At 41.3% G+C, this 22,701-nt stretch overlaps 2 protein-coding genes across 3 annotated transcripts; both read left to right on the top strand.

Moving 5' to 3' along the window:
* Nucleotides 1-3,185: 3,185 nt before the first annotated feature.
* LOC146992095 (actin-related protein 2/3 complex subunit 1A) lies at nucleotides 3,186-12,389 on the top strand. 2 transcript variants are annotated; one of them, XM_085783695.1, is made up of 11 exons: nucleotides 3,186-3,548; nucleotides 4,598-4,691; nucleotides 4,992-5,096; nucleotides 5,564-5,786; nucleotides 6,686-6,793; nucleotides 6,957-7,060; nucleotides 7,185-7,293; nucleotides 8,197-8,272; nucleotides 8,847-9,040; nucleotides 10,376-10,466; nucleotides 11,415-12,389. In XM_085783695.1, the coding sequence occupies exons 2-11, from the start codon at nucleotides 4,628-4,630 to the stop codon at nucleotides 11,451-11,453; spliced, it is 1,113 nt and encodes a 370-aa protein (XP_085639821.1). In that variant the 5' UTR covers nucleotides 3,186-3,548; nucleotides 4,598-4,627; the 3' UTR covers nucleotides 11,454-12,389. The 2 variants fall into 2 exon arrangements, with proteins under 2 accessions (XP_085639821.1, XP_085639830.1); XM_085783704.1 differs by having other exon boundaries at nucleotides 3,311-3,552.
* Nucleotides 12,390-14,549: 2,160 nt separating this feature from the next.
* On the top strand, nucleotides 14,550-21,828 carry LOC146992094 (actin-related protein 2/3 complex subunit 1B-B-like). The gene is made up of 10 exons (XM_085783683.1): nucleotides 14,550-14,717; nucleotides 15,283-15,407; nucleotides 16,251-16,355; nucleotides 17,361-17,583; nucleotides 17,685-17,792; nucleotides 19,055-19,294; nucleotides 19,402-19,477; nucleotides 20,465-20,664; nucleotides 21,481-21,571; nucleotides 21,683-21,828. Exons 2-10 carry the CDS (start codon nucleotides 15,344-15,346, stop codon nucleotides 21,719-21,721), a joined length of 1,146 nt encoding a protein of 381 aa, XP_085639809.1. The 5' UTR covers nucleotides 14,550-14,717; nucleotides 15,283-15,343; the 3' UTR covers nucleotides 21,722-21,828.
* Nucleotides 21,829-22,701: the final 873 nt, after the last annotated feature.

Below are 22,701 nucleotides of genomic sequence, written 5' to 3'. Positions count from 1 at the left end.
CTAATTGAAATCTACTCTGATTGGTTTAAGAACCCCATTACCCACAATTCAATTCAGTTGTGTTGCATTCACTTGAACTTTATAAAACTTTAAAAGGTTGATTTGCATCTTGTTTGTCCACAACACTACAACACAATGATAAGTTAAACGTTAAAAGCTTTCACTTTGTTGAATGTAGGATCAATATGAACAAACTACTGGTCAGTTTTTGAATGTAACATAAACATGCAGCTCATTCAGCCATCGACAGTTTCTCAGTATGTCAACCCCTTCATGCTCTCACTGCACATCTGCACATGAGTTTTTTTTCTTTTTGTGCCATGTTGTTGTTTTATCTCTCAGGCTTATATCAGCATGTCATAAAATAGCTGGCCTCATGCGCAGAGCAGTCGTTCTATTTATGGTTCATTGCTGTCCATCACAGTTTTTTGCAGCTTGGCCTCGGCCCCATGGTTTAGCCTACATCTTTTCAGAAAATGGTCCAACCAGTATATTATTTTAGGCTCTTAAAATCCTTTCAAGGCCTGTTAGGACAAATATGTGTATAGAAAGACTTTAATAAGAAGTGAGTTGATTTCAAAAGCTTTCTATTTATTCATTTTCTCCCAGATCCTCCTCTCCAGTCTGTCCGCTTTGAAAATATAATTCATGACTCTCTTTTCCACTGAAGGTGCCCAACACAGCCAGGTGATTTGGGTACAGTCCACTTGATGGCAGTGTAATTCTGTTATCCTCTTTTATCCGGCTTGCAGCTGCAGCAGCTCACAATCCCACAGTGACATCTAACTTATAGGCCTATACTTTATATCAAAAACAATAATTTTATGTTTCCTCTCGACCTGTTAAAAGTTAACCAAGTGGTGACAATATTTGCTTCAAGTTCCCTTGAGGATTGTGCTTGAGGATTTTCACTTTTCCAGTAGAATCTTAAAGGTTTCCTTTAAATGTTTGCAAAGAACAACCTAAATTTATATTTCTGTGTTAATAATGTTTAAGGACACACTGGTGTCACCCTCCATCATCTATGAAAATATGAGCAGCATTGATTTTCCATATGCAAACACGCTCATGGGTCTACAGATCCAGAGCCTGTGTGTGCCACACACATGTATTTAAACTGCTGGGTTTGTGTCTGATTTGTCTAATTTATGCACTAGATGGGGGTGTTTTACTTTGTTTTGTAACCGGTTGGACCAGTTTGAATGTTTCTATCTGAGCCACTAGAGGAGCTCCTTCATACCCGTCATGGTTTGTGTCGAGAGGTTATTCCACAGATACTCTACTACTATGAAGATGGCCCATGGCGATCTGCGCCACTGTATACACTTCCTGTCTCCTAAGTGGGTGTGGTCATCCGTCCCCCCACTTCATGTTGTGAAGGTGTATGTGTGGCTCTTTAGATGAAAGTGAGCTGTTTATATTTTCTTCTGCTAATATCAGTTATTTACACAGTTAACAGTCATATTTAGCATTATGACGTTTCTTTATTCTTTATTAGTAATATAAATCTCACAAGCAGAATAATTTCCAATACAAATTGCCCTTTAAAACTGAGTAAAACATGTCAGTGTTTGAGTAGGAAAGCCATGGAGAAAGAAAAAGAAAAAAGACGAAACGGTCATTCGCGAGGTTGACATTGCCTTAGAGATCTGTGCCTAATCTAGCGAGAGTGTGTTGTTGAGACAGGTCCATTGAACAAAAGTTCATTTTCTCCTGATATGTCCATCTGAAATTTGTCATTTTAGTGCCAAAATGTTCAGAACAATGTTCTGAAAATAACAAAATAAACCAGTAGACAATGCATTTGCTGTAAACATCTGCTTTTTGGTTTTAAATAAACTGCAACAGCAATGTGCAACAACAATTTAAAGTGCAACAACAACAAATAAGGGTTTTTGTAATTATGCAGGCCGGGTCTCTCTAGGGATTGAGAGAAGTCAGGCAGTAGATAAAAGTGAATTGCTCTTTGGGGCCCCAGTGGTCCCAGGGCCCTAAGCAGGTGCTTGGTCCGGCTCTGTGAGGGGGTTACAGTTCAAAGTAGAGTGATGCCAGGAGATTGAGCAAGTTACATAATATCATAATATAGCTACAGGAGAAGAAAACAAATAGAGCAATAAAGTATAGGCCAACACAAACAAATGTAATTTCAAAAACAGGGAAACAAAGAACATAATTGCAGGGTCTTCACGGCTTTCTTGTTTTCAGATTGATTTCCTTTTCGAAACGGCAAAAACATGGTATTTGATTAGTGGATTTACAGTTATGAATTTAAGCTTTGGCTAAAACAATAGGTTAATTTTAGGCTATAATGATGTAATCTGGGAGATGGGACTGAAAATAATGCTGCCTTCATGTGCTATGGTAATTATGGTAAATACCAAAAGACGACTTGAAAAGTGCACATGAACACCCTCTCATGTGGTATTTTCCACTGGGCAACTCGTAGAATTTTTTGATGCCCGAGTTGCCGAGATGAGAATAACCTTTGACCTTTTCAACATGGTGGCGAGCATCGCCAGATTCGTTAATGGTAAGCAAGGCAAGCCTTTAGAAAACACTTAGCAGCTATTCACTTTATGTATGCGTGCATGTACAGTAAAAAAAAATGCTTGGTAGGCAAATAGCCAGTGCTAAATCTCCATGAATATTAATATTTACCGTTTGAGTTTTGATAATTCATCTTCTTGCTGTAAGAGATGAACTTGGCAATCCAAGATTGTTTTACCCCATAGATATAGATGCCGCACGTGTATATATCTATGGTTTTACCCAAGTAACAAGTCTGAATCTGTGTGTCCACCATCTTTATTTTCTCTGTACAACAACAAAAGCACATGAACACAACACACTGGTAGGTAAATACCAGTTCACAAGTGGAAAATACCATTTGTACCATAGCACATGAAGGCAGCATAAACCACATACATTTGGATAATCCAGAACAAAGTTGTTGTTTTTTTTCTCAATATGTTGACTGAGAAAATAAGTGATCTTTTGCCAAAAAGCGTATGCATGGTAAGGGTATGGGGCATGACCATAGACTGTAAAAAGAATGACCGACTGCAGCTGGTCTCCTGTAAAGGGGCGGTGGTGGTGGCGGTGGCGGTGGTGACACCCACGTGACACAGATACAGGAAGCTGACTCGTGCCGTGGAGCCTCTTTGCGTCTTCACCGTCTTTGGTCGTTCGGTTGAATGTAACAAGCTAGCGTGATGATGCTAAGCTAGCTGTCAGCCAAGGCAGGCACCACCATCATCATCCACGGGTTTGGTTTGGTTTGGTTCGGTTTGGTTGTTTGCTGCCGTGCCGACGACGTAGCTACCGGATGCTTCCGGTCGTGTCCTGCTGCAGCTGGCCGCCGCCGTCTTGACATTCCCTCAACATTATTCCTGGACGAATTCGTGTTGACTGACCAGAGTCCGCGAATTCAGGTCCACTCATTCCCGATCTTAACCCCCCTTTTTACCCAAAGCTTTAGCGTAACTTTAGCTCGCCCGGGCGGCTAGCGAAGACTGCACAACTACAACTCGAAGAACCGGACTGACGGGGTGAGTGAGTTAGCATCGGGTTAGCATGTAGGCTAGGCTAGCGGAATGTACGGCTAACGCTGCTAGCATCGGGAGTAGAGGCATCTCCTCCTCCCGTGGGGAAAACACGGATTATGGAGGCCTTTTTTTTCTTTTAATACGCCGTTAATACCAGAAAGATTATACATTTCATAAAAAAAAGACATAATCTTGCTGCCAGGCCCAACACCGGCTTAACTGTTAGCTACCAAAGCTACCAAGCTGCTAGTAGTAACGTTAGTAATGTGATACCGGTGTTGACGCCTTAACGGGGTGAAGCTACAAACATTATCATGATAATATTTATTATAAAAAAAAAATGCTTTGCGAAGTGAGTCCACAGAAGTGCATTAAAATGAAAAATAAAAGATAAAGTACTGAGACTAACTAGGGAACCAAAGTGATGTTGTTGAAGAGAACTGGTCAAAATGGCTCATATCAGCTATGTGTCAGTCGTAAGATCTGATTTCATATAGATATATAGCAAAGATAAGGTCAAATACTTTAATAGGAAATGTTTTTTCCCCTATTTTCAAGCAGGATATTTATGTTTTATGTATGTATGATGTGCTTATGTTGACTTGCCCTCGTCATGTTGTGCTATGTTGTATGGTTTGTGCCCAGCTGGCACATTATGTGTGTGTTACTAAAAGAAAACGAATAAAAAGTGAATTAGAAAAACAAAAAAACAACTGGGACAATGGTGAAAGTTATCCGGCTAACGTTAGCTTATAGTTAGCGTCAATATCGGCTAGCAGAGTTAGCATTTTAAGTGTTTTGACAGGGAGACTCTGATGTAACCCGGCTAACACAGCCCTGGGCAGCAATGCATTGAGGTTAACAGTTAACTAGTTGTCCCATTTGAGAGGCAATAAACACATTTCTTTTATTATTCGCTGTTAAATTAGATTTAACTCCGACAAGAGGCGAAGTTCAGCCCGGTTCTCTCTATCTATCTCTCTCTGCTGTTCATTGTTTATTATTATCAGTATGTCGCTGAAGTGAAGTTTTGTTGTGTGTGTGTGTGACAGAGTTTCACTTAAAGACCACACCCAGACAAGATGTCCCTTCATCAGTTTCTGTTGGAGCCCATCACCTGCCACGCATGGAACCGCGACAGGACACGTATGGATCAATTTGTTTACTCTTTTTAACACGTATAAACTTTGAGCACCAGTTTATGTATTTGCACCTGACTAGGAAACATATTATTGATGACATGTTGATATTACATATGTTGATGAGATTAGGAGAGTAGTTTTAACTGAAGGAAATAATACAGGAAACGTGTGTGGACATTTCCATACTGTCCTGTAGCCTGCTGGTGTTTGTCAAAAAAATACAAGGAACTGGTCTGTCTTGTTTGTGTATCTGTTTGTATGCGCTGATCTGTTTGTAACTTACTGTTTTCATATTGTTTTGCAGAAATCGCCATCAGTCCTAATAACCATGAAGTTCACATCTACAAGAAGAGTGGCAACCAGTGGGTCAAGACCCATGAGCTGAAGGAGCACAATGGACACATAACAGGTACTGTATTTAGTTAGTTAATTTATCAATCGATAAATCAAAACAAAGTATTTTTAGTTAGCCGGGATAATGTGTTAATCTATGCCAACTTTGTGACAAATATATATGAATACTGAATGATCCGACTGCGCAACAGATGACTCAGCTGTAGGCTGTGTTGACGTAATCCACTTACTCATCATTGTTGCATTAGTCTGTCAGCAGAAACATGAGGGAGGCAATTAATCTAGTGATTGGTTTGTCTGTGTAATGTCATATAGCTGTCATATATGACAAAGACATTAGATGAATGAATATATTTTGGAAACTATCAAGTAAACAGTTGGTATCTTTGCTTTAAAATTGATTTTATTGATTATCAAAGTAAGCTCTGGTTAATTTTCTGATGTTCAACTTGTTGCTTCAGCACTTAAAGCTATATTTTTGTCTTTGGAGTAATGTGCCTTTTCCTCCTGGTTGTGTTGTAGGTATTGACTGGGCTCCCAAAAGTGACCGCATCGTGACATGTGGAGCAGATCGTAACGCCTACGTGTGGTCCCAGAAGGAGGGCGTATGGAAGCCCACACTCGTCATCCTCAGGATCAACCGAGCTGCCACCTTCGTCAAGTGGTCACCGCTGGAGAACAAGTTCGCAGTCGGCAGTGGAGCTCGTCTCATCTCTGTCTGCTACTTTGAGTCTGAGAATGACTGGTAAGTCGACGGCGGAGACAAGTGATCCTCAATGACTGTGGTCAAATTGATATTTCTTATTATAATGCTCAATAGTTTGGATATTATTAGTTATTTGTTTGTTGTTTACACATACTTCCGGGTAGAAAACCAGCATGAGAACAATAGTGACGGACGAGAGTTTTGCTATATCTCATTTTTCACGTCACTATATCACAGTTTATACAAATCTGTTTGTTAAGTTTATAAAACCACTGATTGGACAACTCTTTCTGTGGGCACATTTTTGTAATTAGTTATGGTTGTCATAAATTGGCGGAGCGAAACCGTAGCTGTTTAACATTAATAACTCAGTGACTCAATAAACGGTCCATGAAAAAATATTTTTTCTAGCAGATATCTTAGTTACAACATGACTGAACTGGAGTAGTTTCATGCCGTGTCTGACAACGGGAGGGTTTTAACAGCTGGCATCCTGATGTTAGCTTTGCTGCTGCCGTTAGCTGTCCCTGTCAGCTGCAGCCACTGATGCTTTCTAGACACCATGATTCCCCCAAACTGAATAAATACCATAGCAACACAAAACTGCTTTGCTCATGCACTCAGAAATAGTAATGTTTCTTGTTGAATCATTTCAGATTTGTTGAAACAGTGATAGTGGCATGAAAAACACTATATATATATATATATATATATATATATATAGCTAAACTCTCGTTCGTTACTATTGTTCTCATTCAAATTACGTGCTGGTTTTCTACCCGGAAGTACAACAAGGCGATTCGTTCTATTACAAAAATCAAGCTATATTAATAACTCTTATTTTACTGGGTACACAGCTTGTGTACTGTGTCCTGTTCATCCACACAGCTTGCATATTTGTAAAAACAACATGCTGAAGTTTTTTTTATGTGCTCCAGGTGGGTGAGCAAGCACATCAAGAAGCCAATCCGCTCCACCATCCTCAGTCTGGACTGGCATCCCAACAACGTCCTGCTGGCCGCTGGATCCTGTGACTTCAAATGCAGGTAAAAAAAGAAAGTAATTAGAAAGAAACGGAAAAGTAATTTTTTTTTTTTTTAAAAAGGGGGAGGGCAAGAGATGAATATGAAAAGATTGAAACATGCCATCATCCTCTCTTTCATACTTTTATGCTTTTACTTTTACCACTCCTCCCTCTCGGGCCTCCAGGGTGTTCTCAGCCTACATTAAGGAGGTGGAAGAGAAACCAGGCCCCACACCCTGGGGCAGCAAGATGCCATTTGGGGCAGTGCTAGCAGAATTTGGAGGAGCAGGTCTGTATCTCTGTCTTTGTTCGGATAGTAAAAGTCCTCTTGCATATGACTCGCAGCAAAACACTTAAAACTCAACCGGATCTGCCTCTCTCTCTTTTTTTTGTGTGCACATTGTGTTTGTCAGGGGGAGGGGGTTGGGTCCACTCGGTCTCTTTCTCAGCCTCTGGGAACCGCCTGGCCTGGGTCAGCCATGACAGCACTGTCACTGTGGTGGACAGCTCTAAGACTGCCAGGTATGTTTCCTTCTACACATAGATAAATATAAGTCTGATAGAGCAGTGGGTCTCAGATTATTATCACAGTTAATTCCAGACATATTGTATTTTTTCGTGTTACACAGCGCAAAATAAAGACACAAGTTTGATGTGATACATTTGTGAATACTACAGATAAGGTTTTTTTTTTTTTTATCTGTCAGGTTGCTAGGTACCAGTAATCTCACTGTGTCTATATTTGTCCGTACCAAACTGTGTGGTGTTGCAGTTAAGGAGATGATGCTGGATGAAGTCATCGCAAGTGACGGCGTTTCATTTATAGCAAATAATAACAGGAGTAAACCCTGAGTCATAATTGGACCAGGTACTTTTTGTTTTTGAAGTCACAAAAAACAGGAAAGGAGGTGAAAATGTCCAAGAGAAGGAATCCTCTTTCCTGGTAGCACATGATTGTATCTCCATAAAAACAAATGACCTCATTTATGAAACAAAAATCAAAATCAACTTGGCAACACATAAAAATAAAAATAAACCTTCTTCTGACATTTATTTCCCTGCATGATACATTCATCTTAGTCATTATGTTTTGTGTATCACTGGCCACTGTATTTAGGTCACGATCTGTAATCTGATCGTCCACTGACTGTGACTAAACAGTGAGAAAGGTAGACACCAGGTGAACCACGTCCAAGGCGAGACTCCGTTGTAATGACAGGCTGCTGTCGACAAATTGCAGGTGACATGAATTGAGGGGGTGGCGGTGGTGATCGAGCCTGAGCGAAGACCTCAACAGACGCTGCAGCAGTTAAAGCAGAGCGCCACTATTTTGTTTTTTAGCCCTAAAACTGTCACGGTTTCCTTTAACTGTTGTTAGTATGTTAAAGCTGTTAAATCAATAATCATTTTGTTTGTTGTGTTCAGTCCTGCACAGCTGAAGACGGAGTTCCTTCCTCTCATCAGTGTCATCTTTGTTTCAGAGAACAGTCTAGTAGCAGCGGTAAGAACAACACACACTGTGTGCACACACTGTTTATTTATTTTCAGGAGGAGCTCTTCTCTTTAAAGGAATAGTTCAACATTTTGGCAAATTGGCCCATTGCCATAACCCCTGTAGTTACATAATAACATAACATAATAACAGAACGTTACCAGACAGAGTTGTTTTAGAGGCAAATGCAGAGACTTGCTTGCCGAAAAACTGCCCCCGACGGGAACACGCATCAGCTGTTTTGCCTGAATTTACCTCAAAAACAACTCTGTCTCGTAATGTTCTGTTATTATCTCATAGCGTGGTGAATGTGCAGGTCACAACTTGTCCACGAGAGCGCTTTGGAGTTGTTGGATTGTATATTTGATGAGTTTGATGAGGGAAACCAAGAAGTCCCATGAGCCTCCGTAGCGTAGCTCTCAGCAGCTCATGGCTCTGCTCCGCCGTTCTAAAAATAGCTTGCACTGACAATTAAAGGTAACAAACCTACTCCTAAGGCTTTAGGGATTATGGCAATGGGCTTATTTGCCAAAATGTTGAACTATCCCTTTAAACGTGTGTTGTGTGTCTCTGTCGTCGTCAGGGCCACGACTGTTGCCCCATGCTGTTCCGTTGCGACGACGGCGGGGCGCTGACGTTCGTGTCGAAGCTCGACCTCCCCAAGCAGAGCATCCAGAGGAACATCTCCGCCATGGAGCGCTTCAGGAACATGGACAAGAGAGCCACCACCGAGGACCGCAACACTGCCCTGGACACACTGCACCAGAACAGCATCACGTAGGTCACACACACACACACACACACACACACACACACACACACACACACACACACACACACGAGCCACTGCACCGCAGGGATTCAACTTGAAGAACCAGTTATATAAGAGTTTTCTTTTCTAACATTTAGATGCTAGATAATAGATGGTTGAATTTCACAGTTGGTTCATTTCTTGCAATGTAGGCTTGAGCTGCCATAGTGTTTGTCTTTGTGTTTAATGCTTTGTTTTTAAAGGGATAGTTCAACATTTTGGCAAATTCTCCTGTTGCCATTATCTCCTCTAGTCATAGCAGTAGGTTCATTCCCTTTCATTATCGGTGCATGTTATTTTGAGATCAGCGGGGCAGAGATGTGAGCTGCTCAGTGAACACAATGGAGGTGAACGATACAGGTCCCCTGTCCCTCATCAAACTACATATAATACACAATCCAACAAAGCCAAAACACACCATTGTTTTTTTAGGCTCCTACTGGATGGAACGGCATAGAATAAGTCATGTTTAATTTCATTTTAATGGCTGTAGTTTTTTAAGTAAGTTGAACATTTTAGGGAATGAGCTCATTCACTTTTTTAATGGGACTTTAAGGAGACCAGTGTCACTTTAATGTCTGGAGCCACTGTTAGCATTAAGAAAAAATAGTGTGGCTTTCCCTGAAGGTGCAAGGCTCCAGAATCACATTTTTTATCAGGAGCACAGTGTCCCCTAACTTAAAATTTTAGGAGCGCAAGTAGGAAATTTAGGGCACACTGGAAATCACATGTAGACAGATACCAGATTCTGTAAGTCACCCCATCCACGTTTCATCAGTATTAAAAAAAAACAACAGCAAATTTACTGGTTGCACATGCACACGTAGATTAATATTTACTTGCACTCTTTCAGATTTTAGGGGCCAAACGCCCCCAGTTAGGGGCTGTCTGAAGCCCTGAAGCCCTGAGGTGACACAAACCAGCACTTCAAATGCTTTTTACACAGGAAGTGTTTCTTGAATTTCCTTCTCGGGCTCTTGTTGTTGTTGCTGCCAAAGTGTGAGTGACCTACAACTAGAAACTGAGCCTGGAGCCCTGAAGCTGCAGGTGCTCTGCTAACACACTGCTCGTGCTTCGCCCCCCGTGTCCGACACAGTGTGAAGCTCATTAATTTACATGTCATATCTGGATGCAGCTCGTGTGCTGTTTTTATTCCTCGGTCATGCCCAGTGAAGTCCCAGAAGGAGCTGGTGCCCTCATCCCTCCCTTCCCTCCTTCCTCCCCTCCCCTCCCCTCCCCTCCCTCTCAGCAGGACGCTAATAAGACGAGAACTCATGTACGTCTATATGTCTGTTCCTCAGCCAAGTGTCTATCTACGAGGGAGACAAAAGGGATTGTCGCAAGTTCTGCACCACAGGCATTGATGGAGCAATGACCATTTGGGACTTCAAGGTAAAAACACACACACACAATCAGGGCGTAAAATTAACTTTTTACCTCGTCTGCCATTGGCTAGTGACCTCCTTAATTTACCGGCCAAACATATGTTTCACCGGCCAAATGAAAAAACCATGCCTCGTTTGACTAAAAGTAATTGCCTTGTGTTTTTAGTGTAAAAATCCAACTAGGAGATCTCAGGCAGGCAAACTGATTCTTTTTAGTTTTTTATTCTGTATTCCTGTATTTTAATGTTATACTGTCATGAATTTTAAATTGCATTAACCGTTTTATTGTTAAGCACATTGTAACTTTGTTTTAAAAGGTGCCCTATAAATAAAATTATTATTATTGTTAACTAAGCAACAAGCAACATTTAATAGGCTGCACATCCTGGAAGCTGAGAATATTACTGTTAGGTATTGTCCCTCCTCTGTTAAATATGAAAGGAGGCTAAAAAACACAGGACGTGTCTGTTCTGTCCTGAAATGTGTGTTTCTCCTCTATAACACACATTCTACATCTCTAAGGCGGCGTCTTTCCACATACGGGCTTCCTTCACCTTTCAAACGGGGCAGAGCTCAGTGGGAAACAGTAGGAGAGACGCAGCCTGAGGGAGCAGGTCGCTTCAGACGCTGCCGGCAGTTTTTTTTTTTCAGAGGGAATTTATAATTGGCGGGATGATGAGCAACAATTCCACTGGAAGAGCAAAACCAGCTTCCGGTTTTGACCATAGATGACGTTCGGAAACTTGTGGATAGAAATAAACTCTGTGGCAAAGGAAGGGCAGTTCAAAATGTTGTTTGTTTTACACGGCAAACTAATTTTTTTACCCGCCAAGTGCCAATAGCGGGTGTTAATTTTACGCCTTGCACATGATTCAACTGTGTCGTCATGCTGGCACCTCAGTCAGCTCTAACTCGTGTGTGTGTGTGTGTGTGTCGTCTGCTTTTACCTCCACAGAGTCTAGAAGCTTCTATCCAGGGTCTCCGCATCATGTGAAGAAATCTTGTGAATGAATGAAGAGACGCTGCGGCCTCACTTCTCCCCCCCGCCTCCCCTCACCCACCCTCACTGTCCTCACCCTCTGCTTCCCCCTTTTTCCTCCCCACCCTCCCCGCTCCCTCCCTTCTCCTCCCTCCCTCCCTCCCCTCTCCCCCTCTCTTGCAACGCAGCCAGTAACATACATAACTGACCACCTTATCGAGTGTCTGCTGAAGCACTGATCAGACCATAACACACTCTTCGTGGGGGTGTGTGCGCTTACACTCTCACACACTAAAGTACACAAACACGCATACACACTACACTACACACACTACACACACACACACACTGAGCTGACGTGTGACATCACTGTTAATTTTTTGTTTGTTTGTTTGTTTTTAAAAATGAAGGTTAACCAGGTGTCAAAGTGGGAAGGTCCTCTGACACGTATTAAAAAACGTGACGTGAAATGTGTGTTTTTATGTTCTCTAACCTCCTGTACCAAAAGTTGAACACTAAAAGGTGCGTTTTATCCCAAAAAATCAGACTTGTTTGTAAGTTCACCTCAGATCAACCTCAACGTGATCTCTCAATGTCAGCAGCGCTCAGCAGATGAGCGAGGACGGGACGGACGGGATTGTAATGTTTACCGCCTGGAGGGTCGTAAATCTTCTCCAGCAGGTGAAGTCATTGTTTGGACAAGAACCCGGTTATTGATATTCAGAGGTCACGTTGGCTTGGTTGTGCTGTGGAGAGCTGCGCGGGCTCTGATGGTGGAGAGAGAGAGAGAGAGAGAAAGCAGCTGTCTAAACTCTGTGTGTGCGGAGTCACGGCTGGGCAGCACCAGGCTCTGTAGCTACTACACTAAAAACCACACGAGACGGAGGATTTCTATGTAACTGATCATGAGGTAGACATGAAATAAAGATGAAATACATTTACAGTACACAACTCACTCGACTGCTCTCTTCCTTTGTGTGTTTCCTTTGCCTGTCTGACACAGTGGGCGAATAGTAACCGGATAGTGGGTGTGTAGTTAATAATCTGTGAGTCTTATCTCTGCTCCGGTGTTCCCGTCCAGATGAAGTAACTTTGGGTTTGGTTCCTGAAAAGATGCAAACACTATGAACTAACAAAAAAAAAGAAGCAGGTTTTTCTCAGCAAAACACGATGTGGGTTCCTGAAGCCGGACCAGCCAGGTAAACCCATCTTCTTACTCTTTCTCATCTCTCTTGCACGAAACATTTGCGAAGCTGGTTTCTCACTCAAAATTTTATTTATAGAGCACATTTAAAAACTTATGAAATGTTTTGCATTGTTTACATCCGTGTTTATCCAGATGACGACATCTGCTTCCTCAAATCACTGTTAATCACTGATAAACAGGATGCTGCAAACAAAACAGGGACCCACCCAAAACACTTTGTCCCATGGTGTAAAAAACCCCACAGAACAGCTTTAAGAAACAGTTTTAAATGACTTAGTTGGTCTTTTTGTGCTTGTACAGTGATGATGTGGCCGAACGAAAAAATCTGTGGTAGGTTTTTTATATACAAGGAGAATTTTCATGTCTGGATTTTATCTTTATAAGCAGGATCAAAACTAAACTAAAAAAAGAAAAAAGTGACCATCATCAGTAGTTTAATACACTGCAATGCTAATTTTCTCAATTTTAACAGGAACAAAATGATGTGAGCATCATTAAGGCCATTTTATGTTAATAGTACATTTTCTTCTTCTCAGACTTTCATGTTAATCGATATTTAAGTCACATTGCTGCCAGCGCCGCTCCGTCTCCTTAACAGAGAAGTGTAAAATAATAAAGTGAGTGGGATGTATTGAATTAAAGCCTCTCTGATGGCCTTGATTCAATACAATTAAAACCTCAATTGTAGCTCCTTATAATCTGCCACTGAAACAGAGAGTAAAAACAGTTACACACTGTATCCACTATGAGGTTATATGAAGTTTGATTTTTAAACATTAAGGTTGCCTGAAATAATGTCAGAACAGTTTCCACACATCAAAACAACGTCCACACTGCAAAAACTCAAAATCTTACCAAGAATATTTGTCTAATTTCTAGTCAAAAATGTAATTTCTAGTCAAAACAAATCTCATTATACTTAAAATAAGAGACTCATCACATAAAAAGTAGCTTGTTTTTAGACACGTTTTACTTCTTTCAAGCATATTCTCACTTGAAATAAGTAGAAAAATCTGATAGTGGAGCAAGTTTTTCTTTCTTACAAGCTCAATTTGCTTTCACTGGCAGATTTTTCTACTTATTTCAAATAAAAATGTGTTTGAAACAAGTGAAAATTATCTAAAAACAAGTTAATTTTTAGGTGATGAGTCTTATTTTAAGTGGAAAGAGATTAGTTTTGACTAGAAATTAGACATTTTGACAAGAAATAAGACAAATATTCTTGGAAAGATTTTGAGTTTTTGCAGTGCATCCACTGCTGAGGTGAAGTTGAAGAAGAAAAATGTGACGTAATGTTTCTGGAAAAGCCCAAAAAGTTGTGAGTTTGTAGATTTGGACTCCTTAAACTGTGAAAAAATGACCAAAAACACACGCACACACACTGTATAATCAAGTATTTCTTCCTCCCCCTGACAGACTAAACCCACCCACCAACCGACCCCACCCCTCCCACCTCTCCTCTCCTCTCCCTCCACCTCCTTTTGCAGTTTACATTTCTTCCCTCCCCCTTTTTCTTCTTCCTCTTTCTTTATGCAGAAGTGGCCGTGTGTCCCTCCCCCTTCTTTTCTGTCTTTCATGCTTCATAAGTTTTTTTTTTGCCTCCCCCCTCAGTTTATACCTCCTCCTTTTTGCAGAACATTGTATTGTGCTCTTGCTCCTCCCTCCCTAGTTTCACTGAAGAGAGCAAAACTTTTCTTTTTCCTCTCTTTTAAAAAAAACCCCCCAAACAAACAAAAAAAAGTTATAAAGTTTAATCCCTCACATTTTTTAGGTAGGGTGACACCCGTGATCTTTTCCTACTCTGTATTAACTTCCTGTTCCCCAGAGCTTCACTGTACCCTCCTCCACTTCCCCCTCTGACCTCTCCTCCCTCTCTTCGCCTCAGCTCCTCTCTTCCTGAGCTCACTCTGTCGTTGGCGTTCGCGTTGACTGGCCAGAGTCCGCGAGCTGAGCAGCACCCTCGTCTTTTATTTGATCTGCCAGCTTCCTCTACCTCCCTCTATCTCTCTCTTTCTCACTCTGTCCATCTCTGCTGCTGCTCCTCACCCATTCATCTCTGCCGTGCCCTCAGGGTAAGTAGCCTAGAAAATATTTAACAGTTGACTGAGTATGTTTAGGCATGTCACTCTCACACGCACGCACACACACTCACACACTTTAGTAGTGTAGTGCATTTTCAGGAAGAAGTAGTTAGTGTGCAACAGGCAGGCAGAGCCCAGAGATGTGGATGTTTATCATGAGAAATGAAATGTAGTTTTTGTGGAGTGAAGTAACTGATGGATGTGTGTGTGTGATTTCCTGGTTGTGTGCTCTTAACTGTGAAGGTTGCAGTTTGTTTGAGGGGGATGTGTGTGTGTGTCTGTGTGTGTGTATGTGTGTTACCCTTGACCTGCATCATTCCTCTCATGTTTCTGAAAGTCTGGATTTCATTAACACAACCTGAATGAGATAAGCTGAGTATGCTGCTCAGCGTTCAGTCAGCTGATGCCGGGGCTGTATTTGCCTCAAGTCGCCATGGGATCAACTCTGATCAACAATTGTGTACATTTTTGTTAAAACTTGTGACTTTTTTTTCTTTTTCTTTTCACTTTTCACTTCTTCCTTGTTTAAACTTTATTGTGACTTCTGTTTTTCTAGACCTGACTGAACATTCTCCGCGCCCCGACTTCCTGGTCTGTTTCTACCATCTGATTGGGCCATGGCGTACCACAGTTTCCTGCTGGAACCAATTAGCTGCCATGCCTGGAACAAAGATCGGACCCGTAAGTCTGCTCGCTCGTCTCCGATTGGTCGCCTCCCCGGTCTATACCTTGTACTGCAGCGGCTTCACTGGGTCTCCTCATGTCCAAAAACTGCACCGTGTTTTAAAAAACACACACAGGCATCATGGAACATCTTGCTTCAACTCAAGCGTCTGTGCCAAAGAACAACTGCTGTAATAGACGGAGGGTTGTGATTGGCTCCCAGGTGGGGAGAAGGTATTTCCTGTTTCCTGTAACAGTGAGGGTGGCGCTCGGGGGCCTTTCAGAGAGGCTCTTGTGCTCCGTTAGCTGCAGGAAACTAATGCCATATTTGGCTGTTTTGCTTTGGTTTCTGGGCAAAAGCGGCTGTGGTGGAGTCATACATACTCATACAGTTGTAGTTTCGCTCAACTCACAGAGGAACTCTTCAGTTTGTTCATGTTGCACTGAGATAACAAAAAAAAAAGAGAAAAAAAGAAAGAAACACCCACACTGCTGCTCTCAGAGAAACGCTGCTGCTTCTGACTCATCCGCTGACTACAACCAGTGCAGCTACAACATTACGGGAAGGAAGGTCGCAGTTCTTGCACATTATCTATTTAAAGATACCATGTGTCTGCGAGCCGCCTGCAGGCAGATACATTCTGTATTTCTCTCCAGTTTTCTCTCTTCTCATGCACCAAGTCAGCTGTTCTGCGTTACACTCCACCTCTATCGTCCCGTCATGAACGTCTCCCATCAGTCTCACACCACGCCGCACTTTGTCCTCTCACTGACCAGTTTCCCCTTTATCATGTTGAACTGATTCGCACCGATTGTTCCTGTTTTGAGCGAGTGGGTTTCCTTGTGTTTCTTGTGCTGCAGAGATCGCCCTCTGCCCCAACAACCATGACGTCCACATCTACAAGAAGGATGGGACCAAGTGGACCAAGATTCATGAGCTGAAGGAGCATAATGGGCAGGTGACAGGTGAGACTCAGAGTGATTTACTGTCATAATAACTTTAATATCAATGTTCCACAGACAAATACTAAATAGTTTCAGAACAAAATCCACTGTGCTTTTCATTCCCAACTGTCCTGACCAAGTAAATCTGTCTAATGAACAAATATGGGGATTTAAAAAGAATTATTTGACGTTTTTGGGAACACACTCATTTATCTTCTCGTTGAGAGTGAGATAAGAGGATTGATGACGCCATTAAAAGCAGCTCAGCTTAGCACAAAGAGAAAAAGGGGAACTTCCAAATGTAATAAAATCCTCCATCCAGCAGATTTAAAGCCACCTATAAACTCTGCTACCACTTTTGTTTTAACAGAACAAAATTCAAATCAGAAACCACCACAGGTTCAGGCTTATTTAGTGCTGAAATGACTGTAGTGAAATAGGTGTCTGGTTCAGTTTCTACCTGGAGTCACTACTACTGGTTAAGCTAAGTTAGTCTCACTTTGTAATAATGCAGTTTACTTTACTCTCTTAGATAATTAGCTGTGAAACTGTTTTAGTGATTTAACTGATTTTGTGTCTTTAAAAAAAACCCAATAAAGCACATTTACACAGACTGTATTCATGCAGTGTATGTAGTAACCTTTCTCTTTCCAAACCCAAAAACCCAATCAACCAATACATACACTTAAACACGGCACGACACAGTCAAAATAGTTTGTGCTTCTGATCCTGATCACCTAACAAGTCAAACAGATGTCGAAGTGAGGCAATTGCGTATTGCCTCACTTCCTCTCTTTTAGGAAGCTCACCAAAATAAAACACAAATAAAAATGAATGCAAAAATGTCTCTTAAATAAGATATAAGACTGTTTATTTATCCTACACATGGGAACTTTGGTTTTACAATTGCATTGAAGCATACTAGGTAAAAAAAAGTAGAAAAATATGTAAATGTAAAAATATTAAATGTATTAACTCTAATGATCCTTATGAATATAAACATGAAGAGTGTTTTTCCTCCTGCAGGTATTGACTGGGCTCCAGACAGTAACCGTATCGTTACCTGTGGAGCCGACCGTAACGCCTACGTTTGGACCCTCAAAGAGGGCGCCTGGAAGCCCACCCTGGTCATCCTCAGGATCAACCGCGCTGCTCGCTGCGTCAAGTGGTCACCAAAGGAGAACAAGTTTGCGGTGGGCAGCGGCTCTCGCCTCATCTCCATCTGCTACTTTGAGCAGGAAAACGACTGGTGAGGGTCTCGGAGGAGGGTCGTCTTCTTCATGATGAACCATAATGTGTGTTTGTGTGTGTTGGGGAGGGGGTGCTAACATGCTGTGTGGTTTTCTACAGGTGGGTGTGTAAGCACATCAAGAAGCCAATCCGCTCCACCATCCTCAGTCTGGACTGGCATCCCAACAACGTCCTCCTGGCCGCTGGATCCTGTGACTTCAAATGCAGGTATCAATCTCCCTCCTCTTTTCTCTTTGTTGAGATTTTACTTATATTAAAGGAGTTAAATTGTGTCCTATGGATTTATATCTACACCCAATAGTCAGTTTTAACTCTAGAGACTAAATATTATCATCATAAATACAAACTTACATCAAAACCTTAACCCCAAACTAGCATCTTGATGACCATGAATGATTGATTGGTTTGTTTGATTTGAGTGTCATGCACATTTTTTGTGCCCAACCAACACACAGGCTTATAGGACACTAACCCTTTAAATACATACAGTACATTCAATAATGGCTAGTGCGTCATAAAATAAAATAAAGATAAAAGAAAAGACAGGAGAAAAACAAAGCAAAAAAAACAAACAAGCTTCCAAGATATACAGAACAACAAACAGTAATTTATGATTTTATGTGGGAAATAATGTTTTCTGTCTCAATGTGCAGGCTTTATCAATGAATCTAGCCAGTGCATAGATCTCCTCCTTAAAAAAAACAACACAACATATAATGCTCAAACATCAAGAATAAGTCTGGATTCTTCATCTGGGCTCTCTCAAACAAGGACTGTCTCATTTCGTCATACAAAGGGCATTGAAATATAGAATAGGATAGATAGATAGATAGATAGATAGATAGATAGATAGATAGATAGATAGATAGATAGATAGATAGATAGATAGATAGATAGATAGATAGATATTTTATTGTCATTGTCATTTCCACAACAATGAAATTAAAGCAGAAGTAAGCGATCCGGTTGTTTTGGCTAACTTCTTGTCAGCCGATGGAGTTAGCAGTCCCCGCCCTCGTCCCTACGTCACCACATTCACGCGCATCCCTTGGCTGCACACAGAGAGGACCGTCCCTTTATGCCGTTCTCTCTCCTCATTGGATAAAGGTTATAGGAGACAAGGAAAGTTTTCTCCTCAGCTTACAGCAGAGCAGAGTGACTGACAGACCCGTGTTTCAGACAAAACACTCTATATAAGTGATTGCTGTCGGAAGATATAACTATTTAAGACTTATATTAACACAAACATTCCGCTTACTTCTGCTTTAAAGTGCATCTCCTGCAAAGTCATAAAGACACTGAACACACACGAAGGGAAACATACCATATACTGAAAGTAATATTGTACAATACAACACTAGAATAATGATTATGGTTATATATACATAAACTAATTTAAAAGCAATTACCAATAACTGAAGCAGCAACTTTTATCTTACTAAACATCTCCACCCCCTCCTCCCTTGCAGGGTGTTCTCAGCCTACATTAAGGAGGTGGAGGAGAAGCCTGGCCCCACCCCCTGGGGCAGCAAGATGCCGTTTGGGGAGATGTTGTTTGAATCTGGAGGGTCCGGAGCTGCAGACCAGAGTTCGGGAGGAGGTGGGGGCGGCTGGGTGCACAGCGTGTGCTTCTCACACTCCGGCAGCCGCCTGGCCTGGACCTCCCACGACTCCACTCTGTCCGTCGCAGAGGGAGGCAAGACCGGCACGTAAGAGAGAGGAGGGAGGGGTGTGGCTGCATACCTGTGTGTGTGTGTGTGTGTGTGTGTACGAGTGTGTGTGTGTGTGAGCACTGACCTTTGTTATGTTTCCACAGGGTGAACAGTCTGAGCTCTGAAACACTTCCTCTTCTGTGTGTCACCTTCATTACTGAGAACAGCTTAGTGGCAGCTGTGAGTATCAGCACACATCCAGTGTTTCACACATTCAGCTCTTCATAAATCTTCGGTAACAATTTAATTTACAGGCCACTAATTACATGATAATTACATGATGATGTCAAGAAATAACAAGTAATTGCCTAGTAATGTCAAGAAATAGCCTAGAAATAATGATCGATTTCATAGTACTGTCATGTTTTTCATAAAGGCAAAAGATTACACATGCTTTTCATACTTTACATTTTTTGGGAAAGGCCATGTTGGCTGTATTTCTCAACTTTACTATGAAATTGGCCGTTATTTCTAGGCTATTTCTTGACATTATCCCGTAATTAGCAGCCTGTAAATTAAAGGGTTACCAAATCTTCTTCTCTATTCACATTTATTAACTTTGTGTGTCTGTCATCTGGTTTGGGTGTTGACAAATCAAGTCAATAAAAGACACAAATCAGACTCAGATATCAGTTTTTTTTGCCAAGTGTCTTATTTGTTTTTATCCATATCTAATACCAATATTTAATTGGATCAGTAGGGGGTATATGGTTTCTGAAGGAAAAAGCATCAGTAAAGTTCAGTTCAAGTTCAATTCAGTTTTAGAGTAGAAATGAAAAACACACAATCAGGACAAGTTACACACATTAAGAAAAAAGTCATAACAATGACACAAAGAAACAACGTCAGTGCAAAGAAAACACCTGCAATGTTATGTTCCAGTCAAAAAGACACTTGTGACACTCGTTATATTACAATCAGCAGTGTTCATCACAGATATTTAAAAAGCTCAGTGTTCATGTTTAACGACAACAACATTCAGATTCAGATATTACCATTTAATATGAGGGTATATACAGTAAGTCTTCAATGTGTCTTCCTAACGGAGGTTCAGCCATGTGACTGCAGTGTCCCTGGATAGAGTCTTGTTGTGGCGTGCTTCCATCAAAGTGAATCATCAAATAAAAATAATTATCATCTTAATTATAAGTTTCTGTGTTCTTCCAGGGCCACGACTGTTACCCGATGCTGTTTGTGTACGACAGCGCCAAGGGTAGCTTGACCTTCGGTGGCAAGCTGGACGTTCCCAAGCAGGCGGCCCAGAAGGGCATCAGCGCCAGGGAACGTTTCCAGAACCTGGACCGCCGGGCCTCCGAGACCCAGAGCACCGAGAAGGACCTGAACACGCTGCACAAGAACAGCATCAGGTAGGCAGAGGAAGCAACTATCATCATCATCATCATCATCACTCTGTTACCGCTGCTCTACAGGCAAATCAGCCCAGAGCCTCTTTATCCTGCATGTGTCATCGTTTCCTATTTAAAGGAATAGTTCACCAAAAATTCAAATTTCATGTCATGTCTCATGTCGACTAAGGGCTGGGAGAAGTTTCAGAGTCCTCCGTGCCTTCTCGGAGTTACGGGGGGGTCCGCGCAGCAGTATTTGTCCATATGACGGTAGCAAACGGGGCTCACTTTTCTTCGTCCAAAAAGACACACCAAAAAACATCCAAATACCTCCATACTGCTCGTCTGTAATGTCCCTCTTGTATTGAAGCCCCGACATGAGAAATTGTTCCGAAAAAAATTAAACAAGTCTATATTTTGAGCTTGTTTGTAGCGGAAGCTCCCAGTGTCTCATTTCACTGCTCTTCCTGCGTCCGTGCAAATCTCGCGTGATTTGCACTGACCGGCGGAACAATTTCTCATGTCGGGGCTTCAATACAAGAGGGACATTACAGACGAGCGTTATGGAGGTATTTGGATGTTTTTTGGTGTGTCTTTTTGGACGAAGAAAAGTGTGCTCCGTTCACAACCATTATATGGACAAATACTGCTGCGCGGACCCCCCCCCCCCCCCCCCCCCGTAACTCCGAGAAGGCATGGAGGACTATTTTGGGTGAACTATCCCTTTAAGGATATGCATCATCACCATCTATGTTCAAATTCTTTTTTTTACAGTCTATGGTTCAAATATAAGCAGCTTTACACACAGAGTCTGACTCTTCTGAAAATGTTTTTCAGCCAAATCTCGGTGCTGGACGGAGGAAGGAACCAGTGCACCAAGTTCTGCACCACAGGCATGGATGGAGGAATGGGCATCTGGGATGTCAAGGTAATAGACACACTGCAAATAATGCAGATGATAAATTGATGTATTGATGTCTTATATCCTGTTGACATGATATATTCCTGTTTTTGAGTGTTTCGCTTTCTCTCTTTTCAGAGTCTGGAGTCTTCCATGAAAGGCCTGAAGATAGTCTGAACTGAAGTTTACGTTAAATCACCCAAAGTATAGTAGCTTCTGGAGATATGAAGGAAAGCGCTGCCTTATCACACAAAGCTTCTCTGCAATATTTTAATCAGGTTTTTTTATATTTTCTATACAGGTTAAACGATCAGACTCGGGTCAAACAGTGTTTGTAAATTCCCTCTGAAGCTCTTTGCGGAGCCTGTTGTCAACACTGTCAGACAGAGGGACTGACCGCAGGTCTGCAAACACCGGTACTTAATGAGTTATATCAGTCTGTTCAGTCTGAGCTGAAAGCTTAAAGCAAAAGATTTATATTAATCAGGATGAAATGCTGCAGTACTCTTTTAAAGCTTATGCTGGTCATAATATGCCTTTAATAAATGATTAATGATTGCTGTAAAAGTACTCGACAAAACTCTGTTCATTGTGTGTGTGTTTTAACAACCTTAATCCTCGAGCTTGGAAACTGAAATTGTACTTGGGGTCGTTGTGGAACTTCATCAGCAGACTGAGTTTCTTCGTTTAGCAGCTGTACATGTTGTTGCACCTGTGGTTGTTCTTCCACGCAGGCTCACGTCTGAGCAATTTTTAAAAACATGACAGGTTTAAACATCTACAGTCATAAAAATACCTTAAAAACCTAATTACAAAAAAGTCAATAAAAAGCCAAAAGTACAGTAAATCTTATCTCTCTTTTTTTAACGTTATTGTTTTTTATAGGTTATGTAGCATTATGAAAAAACATCTAAACTGTTATGTAAAACAATAATATTTGTAGGAAAAATGTATTAAACAGTTAAATGAACATACAACAGAGAGGAAAGATTCAGCAGCTGACATCTTAGCTTATTTCAACTGATAGGCTACAATTAATTTAGCAATCCTTTTTCAGTTTTGTTGTAATCAAAACTTAAAATCTATTTGTTGAACAAAGAACCAAGTTAAGTGAAAACACTGGGAAGTTTTTTTTTCTCACTTTTATTATTAAAGGT

The sequence above is a fragment of the Trachurus japonicus genome, chromosome 1, assembly GCF_045865225.1.
Source record: "Trachurus japonicus isolate A0001 chromosome 1, Traja_1.0".
Lineage (NCBI taxonomy): Eukaryota > Metazoa > Chordata > Actinopteri > Carangiformes > Carangidae > Trachurus > Trachurus japonicus.
This window is presented reverse-complemented; position numbering and strand designations above follow the sequence as displayed.

Excerpts from the sequence above, each read along its gene's own strand:
- LOC146992095 (XM_085783695.1), top strand. The coding sequence starts at position 4,628 with ATGTCCCTTCATCAGTTTCTGTTGGAGCCCATCACCTGCCACGCATGG. Across the intron at positions 5,787-6,685 it reads TTTGAGTCTGAGAATGACTG|GTGGGTGAGCAAGCACATCA; the intron begins GTAAGTCGACGG and ends TATGTGCTCCAG. Across the intron at positions 9,041-10,375 it reads CTGCACCAGAACAGCATCAC|CCAAGTGTCTATCTACGAGG; the intron begins GTAGGTCACACA and ends TCTGTTCCTCAG.
- LOC146992094 (XM_085783683.1), top strand. The coding sequence starts at position 15,344 with ATGGCGTACCACAGTTTCCTGCTGGAACCAATTAGCTGCCATGCCTGG. Across the intron at positions 16,356-17,360 it reads GCATAATGGGCAGGTGACAG|GTATTGACTGGGCTCCAGAC; the intron begins GTGAGACTCAGA and ends TTCCTCCTGCAG. Across the intron at positions 19,478-20,464 it reads AGAACAGCTTAGTGGCAGCT|GGCCACGACTGTTACCCGAT; the intron begins GTGAGTATCAGC and ends GTGTTCTTCCAG.